Raw genomic sequence first — 12,079 nt, 5'->3', positions numbered from 1 at the left:
ACGTTTGAACCCTGCCTGGATGGTAGAAATCTGAACTAAGCAAACACATGTATCAGTCCTAGAAATATAGATAGATAGAGGTGTGTATTATAGAAAAACAAATGATGATGAACCGATGTTTGGGAGGCTTGTCCACACGTCATGGTTATGTAGTCACTTGATTGGGTGTGGGTTTATAAAGCCGGCTCGCCCGCCTCACTTCATTAAATCCGGACTCAATTTAGAATAGTTGGGGGGGGGGGGGCAGAAGGCAAAAGAAAAAAGGGATGGGGGTTTAAAGTTAGTGCAAGGCAGGAGAGGCTTTAAAAGGGAGAGTGAGTGTGAGAGAGGGATAGATAGATAGATAGATAGATAGAGAAAATGCAAAGCTGCCTGAGATCCTGGGGGTTCCTGCTCAACTCTGCAGCTCTGCAGCGCAGTTGGCAGAAAGTTGGCGGAAGGTGGTTCCATTGTGCGCTTCTCAGCAGCAGCTCCGCTGGGCACCAGGCGAGCAGCGTGCGAGCCCTGGCCACAGGTCCGGCGCGGCACGCCAGGCTGATAGACAGGATCCTGCCCCGGCACGATGACTTCTCAGAGAGACACATCGGACCAGGAGACAAAGAGAAGAGGGAAATGTTGGCCACGCTGGGACTGGCGGTAAACAGCAGCAAGACACGCTTTTTGTTTTAATCCCCTTGCTTTTTTGCCTGTGTTCTGTCTCCTTAAAACTCCAAGCCTGTGCCCATGTATCAAAGTTTAATAGCGGTCAGTCACTCATTATTTATTAGTGCCACAAGTACATTAACACTGCAATTGAAGTTTATATATAATAGAAACATAAAGTACCTGCAGTGCCATTCGGCCTCTCCACAATCTGTAAGCTTCCTACCCAGACCCTGTAACCCCACACATTTACCCCACCAATCACCCCTCCCTAACCTACACATCTTTCCACACTAAACTTGCAATTTCATTTGCTGAGCATTAGATTTGAGCACTTGGAATATTAAATGTTTCAATGTCACTCACCCCGAGGGAACACATGTTTGCAATGCTTTGGGGGGCTGCAATTGAGAATTTTTTAATGCTTGTAACAATTTACATACCTTAAAATGGCAAATTCCCCCCCCCCTTCCCTCTCTCTTTTTGCACAGTGACTTTGAATGTATATTTTGAGAGGGGGGAGAGGAGAATGTGCAGCTATTTAAATTTAACACTTTGCCCCATGAATGGGTGTTTATTTTGTAATATGTATGATATAGATTTGTTTGCTATTTTCCCCATGGTAGCGTATGGATGAACTTATTGACAACACTGTTCCTGCCAGCATCCGCCTCACCAGACCCTTGAAAATGGACGATCCCGTGTGTGAGTAAAATATCTCTTTTTAAAAAATATATACATATTAATTGCCCTCATTTGAGTTTTTTTTCTAAATGGAAGATTGTAACACCGGAATTAGCCTTTTTATTTGAAATGTCCTGTTGCAAATTGCAACATCGGTGCCCCAGTCCCATAACCTTATTAGGTATAGGTGCAGTGTGGTGTGGGTGTTCTATCTGCGAATCATTTGGATGGGGACTGGTGGGGAGGGGATGGTCATGATAAGCCGCTGTTAAATGCCGTGTAAAGTTCACCTCCTCCAGCGCCAGCGTCCCTGTGTCTAGTGCAGCCTGGCTCGCTCGAGATTTCATCAAACCCAGAGCGGGCATGGAGCCCAGGGTCTGGCAAAGAAGACACAGAAAAAAAAGAGAACTCTCCACCCACCCCCTTCCCCCCTTTTGCACCCTTGCCAACAACACCACTAACCCTCCTCCCCCCACCCTGCCAACTCACACATTGTACGGGGCACAGCCCTCCCATCACACAAGTGGCACGCACAGCCAATACTTTTTTTTTAAAGAGTGGCTTTTTTTTTTGTTCAGCCCCCTTTTGCAAAAGCTGAGCCTGTACAAGTGTCTGATCACTCCCACCAGAGGCGTAGATGTATGTGGCTGCAGTCCTATCATGCGTGACCGCTTATTGAAGGGAAAACAATTCTGCTTTGAGAAAGTCGTGGAGCCTTAATAATGTAATACCAGGAAAAGGAACAGCTGATTTCCACCACTACCACCCCCAACCCCCTCCTCCTCCACAGCCAGGCCAGACTACAATATCCCCCTTCTTGTTCTGCAGGATGGTTGAGTTTTACTATTAACTGCTCCCAAATGTATGCGACGTACTGATCTGAAGTGCCTTTTAATGTATTCGTTTACTGTTACTCTTCAACAAGCAACACTTTACAATTGCAACCCCACTATAAGCATTGCAGGAGGTAGGGACATTTTTCAATCTTTTTCTGGATTGCAAAGGGTAGACCCATTAGTTTTCAGCAAGTATTCACTTAATGCAGATGATGGGAGTTTGAAAAACAATGCTTAGCAGGTCAGGTCACATCTGTAGAGAGAGAGTTAATATTTTAGTCAGAGCCTGTGAAAAGAGTTAGAAATGTAACAAATAGGTTTTAAGCAAGAGACAGGAAAGGGGGAGGGGAATCACAGAATCCTTACTGTGCAAAAGGAGGCCATGCGACCCATTGAGTCTGCACCATCCCTCCGACAAGAGTATCCTACCCAGATCCTTTCCCCGTAACCCCACGTATTTACCCCACTAATCCTGGACACTGAGGGGCAATTTAGCATGGCCAATCCACCTAACCTGCACATCTTTGGACTGTGGGAGGAAACCCACGCAGGCACGGGGAGAATGTGCAAATTCCACACGCTCACCCAAGACCAGAATTGAACCCGGGTTCCTGGCACCATGAGGCCGCAGTGCTAACCACTGTGCTGCCCTGACTTGGGCAGAAATTAAATGGCAGAAGGGGTGCAAGGTAAATAAAGAGAGATGGGAATGGGACAAGTAAAAATGGATCTAGACAAGATGCAAACAGGAAAAATGGGATCACCGCCAACAGCTGCAGTACAAACAAGGGGGCAGAGGATATAACCAAGTTGTTGAACTCAGTGTTGAGTCCAGAAGGCTGTAAAATGTCCAAGTTGAAAGATGAAGAGCTGTTGCTTTCACTGAGTTTTGTTTGAACAGTGTAGGAGACTGAGAACCGAGAAGTCAGAGTGGGTGTAAACTATGAATTATGCTTGTGGATTGGCCAAGAGGTCAGAGTCAAAGCTGTTAACCCATCTGCATTGGTGTCACCACAATGAAAACTAAATGGGATGATGTACAAGTAAATCGCTATTTAACCTCAAAGGCGTGTGTGGGTCCCAGAATATAGGCAGGGTAGGATGGGGGTTGCATCTGCTGCGTTGCACAGGAAGGAGATGGGTATTGGTGTAATTTGAGGACTAGGCTTAAGGTGTGGTGAAGGATGGCTTGGGGCTTTCTTCCTTGAACGGAGACCCAACCAGTCCTTATCCTCCACCACCCACTCTATTTGGTTGAATTTATTCTCGCTCTGAGCGTTCTTTGACTCACTCCTCCAAATAAACGGTATTGCTTTGGAAATCTGTCTAAGTCCTAGTTATGCCTACCTTCTTGTGGGATCTGGGGAACATGTACTGTCCCAATCCTGTGGCACCTCCTTTGCTTTATTTGATGACTGTCAGTGCCGTTTCCCGCTCTTGCCTCAAACTGGAAAATTTATCAACCTCCTTATGGTCCATCTCTGACTCCTACCTTCCGTTCCTTGACTTCTATCTCCACTTCTGGGCAGAGGCTATCCTGCAACATCTACAGCAAGTCTACGGCTATCTTGATTACACTTCCTCCTGCTACATGTAAAGACTCTATTTCATTCTCCCAGTTTCTCTGTCTTAGTTTTTGCTGAAAATAATGCTCTTTAATGCTGGGGCGATCAAACAGAGACTGGGTAACTGTTTAGCATATTAACATTTAGGGGAGGTGATGGCCTAGTGGTATTATCATTAGACTATTAATCCAGAAAGTCAGCTAATGTTCTGGGGACCCGGGATCTAGTCCCATCTTGGGAGATGGTGGAATTTGAATTCAATAAAAAAATGTCTGGAATTAAGAATCTACTGATGACCCATGAAACCATTGTCAATTGTCAGAAAAACCCATCTGGTTCACCAATGTCCTTTAGGGAAGGAAATCTGCCGTCCTTACCTGGTCTGGCCTACATGTGACTCCAGAGCCACACAATGTGGTTGACTCTCAACTGTCCCTCTGAAATGGCCTAGCAAGCTAATCAATTCAAGGGCAAATAGGGATAGGCAATAAGTGCTGGCCCAACCAACGACGCCCATGTCCCACGAATGAATAAAAAAAGCTCCATCAGTCCGTGAGCTCAATCCTGAGCTTCCATCTGCCAATCCTTTTAATTCTTCTTTTCCCCCTACTTCCATATTGACCCCTTGGCTGTGGGCCTCCTCCACCATTCTACTGAAACTCAACTTAAAAATTCAAGGAGCAGCAGCTCATCTTTTCAATTCAGGCACGTTATAGCTTTCTGACTCGATATTCAATTCACCAATTTTAGAATATAACCTCTGCCCCCATTTTATTCAGAAAGTAGCTTTTGATAATGTACCTGTTGTTCCTATTACCCATCCTTTAGACCATTGATTCATTTACTTGCTACACGGCCATCCCCTTTTGTCATTTAATCTCTCCTGTCATCTACTTGACCACAGACATTTTTTTATCCACCCCATTTTCCCTGACTCAGTACTTGCTTAAAGCCTGTAACATCTGTCTGATTAGTTTTCAGATACATGCAAAGTAATGGAATTGACCCTCTGGTGTGAACTTGTGGATTATTATAGAAAGTAAAAACTTGCTGCACAATAGCTAACATTGCTTTCGATAGGGAGATTCTGCCTGACCTTAATAGCCCAGGTGATGGCCAAGATTGACTGTAGTTAAACCCTACAACTTGTGTATTTAGACTTCCAAAAAACATTTGATAAAGTTCCCCCCGAAAGCTCAAAGCTGTGGGGATTCAGTTAAAGTTTGGATAGGTACACAAAATTAGCTGAATTGTAGAAAACAGTGGGCAGGGAACGTTCCGTGAAATTCCCACCCAAAGTCAAGACTTTTGGCTGCTGCTCTGGATTTTCTGTTCCACCTGTGACACTGCCTGCTGCGGGTGGGATTAGAAAACCCTGGTCTGGGTGCTGGTTAGAGAGGTAATGTTCAGGTGAGGGCAGTTGGAATGAAGTTTTTTGTAACTCATCATTCATGCGATGTAGCATCGCTGGTAAGGCCAACATTTATTGCTGTTGAGAAGGTGGTAGTAGTTGCTTTCTTGAGCTGCTGCTGCCCGTGTGGTTCTTGCTGTTATGGAGGGGATTTTGGAAGTTTGACCCAGTGACAGTGATATTTCCAGGTCAGAATTGCGATTGACCTGGAAGCAGGATTTCAGGTGGTGGTTTCCTCATGTACTTGGTGCCCTTGTCCTAGGTGGTAGAGGTCACAGGTTTGGAAGAAGCCTTGACAAGTTGTTGCAGTGCATCTTGTAGATGTATACACTTTTGTCACTGTGTGCAGCTGCTGGAGGGAGTTAATTTTTAAGTTGGTGGATGGGATGACAATCATGCATGGATGGGATGACATTTATGACAAGGATGGCATGGAACTCTTTGAATGTTGTTGGAGCCCATTCATCCAGGCAAATGGGGAGTGTTCCATCACATTCCTGATTTGTGTCTTGCATTGGTGGAAAGGCTTTGGGAAATCAGGAGATACTCACCACCAAATACCTAATCTGACCTGCTCTTGTAGCCACGGGATTTATGTCAGTAATTGCATCTGATTCAATGATGGCCATGCCATTGAATGTCAAGAGGTGAGATGAGAATGACTGCCTTTGACATCAAGGCAGCATTTGACCAAGTATGGCACCAAGGAGCCCTAGCATAACTGGAATCAATGGCAAAACCCTTTGCTGGTAAGAGTTATCTCTAACACAGAGGAAGATGGTTGTAGTGGCTGTAGGAGTTTCAGGGTAATCTCGGCCCAACTATCTTCAGCTGCACCATCAATGACCTTTTCATCATAAGGTCAGAAGTGGGGATATTTGCTGATGACTGCACAATGTTCATGACTCCTCAGATATTGAAGATGTCCATGTCCAAATGCAGTAAGACCAAGACATTATCCAGGCTTGGGCTGACAAGTGGCAAGTGAAATTCACGCCACACAAATGCCAGGCAATGACCATCTCCCACAAGAGGCAATCTTAACTATTGCCTGTTGACATTCAATGAATGGCATTACACTTGCTAAATTCCCCACTGTCAACATCCTGGGTATTACTATTGACCAGAAACTGAATTGGACTCGCCCTAAAAATACTGTGGCTACAAGAACAGGCGAGAAGGGTAGGAACCTGCAGCGAGTAACTCACCCCCTGAGTCCCCAAAGTCTGTTTACAATTGACAAGGCACAAGTTAGGAATGTGATGGAATACTCTCCACTTGCCTGGATGAGTGCAGCTCAAACAGCACTGAACAAGCTTGACATCACCCAGGGTTACATGGCTAAGATGGGTATAGGGGGATATGGGCCAAATGCGGACAATTGGCACTAGTTTTCAGGGTTTAAAAAAAAAAGGGCGGCATGGACAAGTTGGGCCGAAGGGCCTGTTTCCATGCTGTAAACCTCTGTGACTATGACAAGGCTTGATTGGTTCCACAAACATTCGGACCTTCCACCACTGGCAAACAGTGGTAGCAGTGTATCTGATATACGAGATGCATTACAGGAATTCACCAAGGCTCCTTAGGAGGCGCCTTCCAAACACATGACCGCTACAATTCAGGACAAGGGCAGCAGATACCTGGGAACGCCATCACCTGGAGGTTCCCTTCAAGTCCCTCACCATCCTGACTTGGAATTATATTGTTGTTTCTTCATTATCGCTGGGTCAAACTCCTGTAACTGCCTCCCTAATAGCACTGTGGATGTACCTCCACCCCGGGGTCAGCAGCGGTTCAAGAAACCAGCTCACCACCACCTTCTCGAGGGCAAGTGGGATGGGCAATAAATGCTGATCTAGCCAGGAACACTCACGTTCTGTAAATGAATAAGTAAAAGAGGAGAGGTGTTTAAACTCCTGTTGGAGATGGTTGCTGCTTGGCACTTACTTGGCATGAATGTTACTTGTCACTTACCAGCCCAAGCCTGAATGTTGTCCAAGTCTTGTTGCATACCGACGTGGAGTGCATTATCTGTGACATTGGGAATGCATTAAACACTGCACTCATCGACAAACATCCCCACTTTTGACCTAATGGAAACAAGGTCATTGATGAAGATGCACAAGATGTTTATGCCTAGGACACAACCTTGATAAAACACCTGCAGTGATGTCCTTGGGCAGAGATAGTTGGCCTCCAATAATGACACCCATCCTCCCAGAGTGAGATACGGCTATAGGCAGTGGAGAGTTTTCAACCTTCATTCCAGTGACTTCAGTTTTACAAAGGCTGTTTGCTTCCATATTCAGCTGAATGCTGCCTGGATCTCAAGGGCAGGCAATCTCATCTTTGGAATTCAACTTTCTTTTGTCCATGTTTGACCCAAGGCTGTAATGAAGTCTGGAGCTGAGTGGTTCTGGGGGACCCCAGACTGAATTTGAGTGAGCAGGTTTTTGATCTGCCTGATAGCACTGTCGACAACACCCTCATCACTTGGCTGATTGACAAGAGCAGACTGATGGGGCAGTAATTGGCCCAGTTGCATTAGTCTTGCTTTCCCCAGTCAATTTTTTGAAGGATGTTGAGAGGCTCCACTGAGGGTGGAGAGGTTTTTGGAACCTTTTGTGGCCGTTTGTTGTTTAACTGCCCACCAGTCTTCACAAATAGATATGCCAGGACTGTAAGAGCTTTAATCTGATCTGTTGGTTGCGGGGTTGCTTTGTGCTGTCCATTGCATGTTGTTGCCTGCTGTTAGGCATGCATATAGTCCTGTGCTGTAGCTTCACACAAGTTGGTTGGTACCTCACCTTTAGGCTGCTGCTCTTGGCATGCACATCAAACTTCTTATTGGGCCAGGCTCGATTGCTGCTTTGATAGTAGAATGAGGGATTTGCCACAGTAAGTTTCAGCCTGTGGTGTGCCCTATGGTTTAGAATTGGGACGGCTACTGTTTGCTCATCCACACAAGTGACTTGGATGGAGAAACCCAATGGCACAGATTTTGTTTTCAAAATGGTGCCCATTGTTATTTGTACATGTGTGATACAGAGAACTCAGGTGATTTGCACGGTCAAACACAAATATCCCAACCTTTCTGTATGACTCGTGCTGCTTTGCCATTAGCTTTGGGGAAATGGTGACTTGCTGTCTGTCTCCTCATTCAAATGTGTTAACCAGGTATTTGGGAACTAAACCTGCCACAAAGTTAAATTTTTTTATTCCACCTTCAAAAACCCTTTGGAGGATATGATAGGTTTTCATTACTGCCAAGCAACTACTCTGTGACTGAAGGTTAACTATTAACGTATCGAGTCTCCTTCAGGTATTAATTGTTGGACATAGAAACAAAAAATGTAAAATCTCAATTCAAACATTTTTTACTTCTTTCCTGTCCCTTTCCTGTTTATGGGCGGCACGGTGGCACAGTGGTTAGCACTGCGGCCTCACAGCTTCAGGGACCTGGGTTCAATTCCCTACTTGGGTCACTGTCTGTGTGGAGTTTACACGTTCTCTCCGTGTCTGCGTGGGTTTCCTCCGAGTGCTCCGGTTTCCTCCCACAGTCCAAAGATGTGCGGGTTAGGTACATTGGCTTTGCTAAGTTGCCCCCTAGCGTCCCAGGATGCGTAGGTTAGAGGGATTTGTGGGGAAAATATGTGGGGTTACAGGGATAGGGCCGAGGTGGGATTGTTGTCGATGCAAACTCGAACGGCCTCCTTCTGCACTGTAGGGATTCTATTCTATGTCCCTCTTAATCTAATCTTTCTTTCCCTCTTTCTGCAACTAACTTAACATTGAATTTGTCCATTCGAATTTGTACTTCATTCTGTTGTATTTTGTTTATTTCACAAGCCTTCCCCTGCAGTCTATTTGGTTTAAGAGGTCTAGTTGCTTGTTCTGTTCTTTCAAGTCTTCGATGGTTCCCTCACTGTTCCGTTATGAGTTTATCTCTTCAACAACTGGCCACAGTTTTTTATTAATTATTCCTTATTTTATTTCTTAAAATCTAGTGACAGAGGTCATTAGATGGGCCCAGTCCAGGAAAATCTTGTCTGATACAAATTGATCAGAATTTCAGATATTAACCTAGATGGGGCTGTGAAATCCAAGAAGGCAGCTCAGAAACTTACAGAACGAGCTAAATAAGAAACGTGCGCAATAAGAAAGTTTCTTTATTAGCATCACAAGTAGGCATACATTAACACCACAATGAAGTTACTGTGAAAATCCCCGAGTCACCACACTCTAGCGCCTATCCGGGTACACCGGGGGAGAATTTAGCATGGCCAATGCACCTAACCAGCATGTCTTTCGAACTGTGGGAGGAAACTGGAGCACCCGGAGGAAACCCACGCAGACACGGGGAGAACGTGCAAACTCCACACAGACAGTGACCCAAGCTGGGAATTGAACCCGGGTCCTTGGCGCTGTGAAGCAGCAGTGCTAACCACTGTGCCACCGTGCCCGCCACCAATGGAAAGCTAATGCAGATAATTATTGAGATTTGTTCACAGGAATAAAGAAACGTTGCGTGAAGGGTACATGGTTCAAATTGTAAGTTTAGGTCTGGCATCAGGAGGTTCCTTATGCAGAGAGCAATCAGTACTTGGAATGGATGTTGATGTAGAGTGGTGGAGATCAAATCCTTGTCATCATTATAGAAACTATTAGAAGCAGCAATGGGCAAGTATAGGCTTGTTCTGGATGGATGAATTAAGAAGGGAAATGGACTCCCTCATCGAAGTACAATTGTGCTCTTGGTTACCAAGCTGGGGAATTCTTATGCCGCTGTTCCTATTCCTGCTTTAACATTGAGTCTGTTGCAGAGAAAGGATATTTGAAACAGTCTTTTCATAGGATTGGGAGGTGGAGTGGGAGTAGAGACATTCTTTTGCCAAAGCTAGAGTATTGATCACTTAGCCGCCTACCTGATAATGCCAACCATGTTGACTTTACTGCAGGAGTCAATTCATTATGTGCTTGTGTACAGTACCTTTAATACAGTACCTTTAATGCTTTGTGATAAAGTGCTATATAAATGAAAATATTGCCTGTTATATTCCATGTTCTGTACTAGTGAAATACAATTTCCATGCTACATGGACACTTGACGCAGTATTACTAGTTTGAATACATTGATTGCAGTGTGATCTGAACTTTGGCAGGGAGTGCAGGAATTAAATACTACTGTTAAAAAGACCTCTCACCAATGAAGTATTTTTTTTACGCTGAAGTTTCATCCCTGTTGTGAAAATTACCCAACATGACATCTAATTTTAGCTCGTAAATGGGTTGGTGTTAATTTTCCAGAATTCCCCAGATTCCATCAGACTGGCAAGTAGCAAATATAACTCCTTGTTCATAGAATCATAGAATCCTACAGTGCAGAAGGAGGCCATTCAGCCCATCGAGACTGAAGGTGGGCCTGAGTGGAGGCCTGAGGGGAGGAGGGGGTCTGAGGGGGCTTTGAAGGGGAGGGGGACTGAGGGGGGGTCTCAGAAATGAGGGGGCCTGAGTGGGGGTGGGGAGGTCTGAGAGGTGATCAAGTCATCCTCATGCCTGCGTGATGTTGTGGGGGAGGGTGCCTTTCATTGCTGGGGGGTTGGTGGTGGTCTCTGGAGCACCAGGCCAGATCCTTACTTGTGAAGACCTGTACCAAAGGCCATCAGTGCAGAACCTGCAGGGGATGAATAGCTAAAGGAATTTGAATCAAAGGGTATCGGGGTAGATGGGAATGTAGAATGCGAAACATAAACATAAAAAATAGGAGCAGGAGGAAGCCATTCAGCCCTTCTAGCCTGCCCTGCCATTCGTTATGACCATGGCTGATCATCCAACTAATAGCCTGATCAGCCATGCTCTTATGAGTGGTGGAACAGGCCCGAGGAGCCACATGGCCTACCTCCTAGTTCGTTTTTTGGTACTTGCACATAGCAAAGCCCCACAAAGAGCAATGTCATATTTATACCCTCAACTTTTTCATGAACTGATCTTGTGGGCTTCACAATCAGCTGCCAACTAGTGGGAAATCTCCTTTCTAACAAGATCTTCAACTCTCGTTGATTTGTTGGAATTTGGATGTTAAAGCAGTGTGTTCTCCCTGACAGGAAGGCGTAATCATACATCATCTCACTTTATATACATGTAAAGTGGTTTGAAGAGGCATGATGAAATAAATAAATGCAAATCTTCCTCGTTTCCTTTCAATACGTCTTACTAGCTCTTAAGTGTTGACTTCACTGTTTATCAGTGTCAGGGAACTGTTGGCATTTCACCAGCGTGACCAATGTGAGTCTTGAAAGTTGGCTTGTGCTCTGACTGCTGGGGACATCACAGTTGGGCCTGTTCCTCTGTGCCTACATGCTTCAAGAAGAAGTTGCTACCTCGTCTCAGCCTTTTGGCTAGGAGCATGTGTAGTAGTAGCCAGGGTAGCCAATGAGGTTAAACTGAGGCTTCACCTGATGTGATTTTTAAAAGCCATCTGGGCCTTGAGGCTAAGATGAAGCGTTCGATTGTTAACAAGTTCAAGAAAGGAATATTAGATTAAAGGATGAGACTTGCAGTGCTGCCAGAAAGACTAGCAGGTATGACAATTGGGGTGATTTTAGAATTCAACAGAGAGCCAAGAAACTGATCAGGAAGAGAAAACAGAATAGGAGTAAACTAGCAAGAGATGTAAAAACAGATTGTGGAATGTTTCTATAGATATGTAAATAGGAAGAGATTAGAAAATTTCAATGTGGGCCTATTAACTGATATGACATGGGGAATAAATAAGGAAATGGAAGAAATATTAAATAAATATCTGTCTTCATTACACAAAAAAAGTCCAGAAATTGTGAGGAACCAACAGTCCGAGAATGAAGAAAACAAAAAAAAATAAATTAAAAAAAATAGTTAAAAGTACTGTAGAAATTATTGGCTGCAAAAGTCAACAAATGCAA

At 44.7% G+C, this 12,079-nt stretch overlaps 1 protein-coding gene across 1 annotated transcript in view; it reads left to right on the top strand.

The window, feature by feature from the left end:
- Positions 1-231: 231 nt before the first annotated feature.
- gldc (glycine dehydrogenase (decarboxylating)) overlaps positions 232-12,079 on the top strand; it is a 147,758-nt gene continuing 135,910 nt past the window's right edge. The window contains exons 1-2 of the mRNA XM_078214099.1: positions 232-636; positions 1,269-1,347. Of these exons, the coding sequence (XP_078070225.1) occupies positions 361-636; positions 1,269-1,347 (355 nt within the window). The 5' untranslated portion in view covers positions 232-360. The remainder of the gene's footprint in view (positions 637-1,268; positions 1,348-12,079) is intronic.

This window comes from Mustelus asterias, chromosome 6, assembly GCF_964213995.1.
Source record: "Mustelus asterias chromosome 6, sMusAst1.hap1.1, whole genome shotgun sequence".
NCBI classification, from domain to species: Eukaryota; Metazoa; Chordata; class Chondrichthyes; order Carcharhiniformes; family Triakidae; genus Mustelus; species Mustelus asterias.
This window is presented reverse-complemented; position numbering and strand designations above follow the sequence as displayed.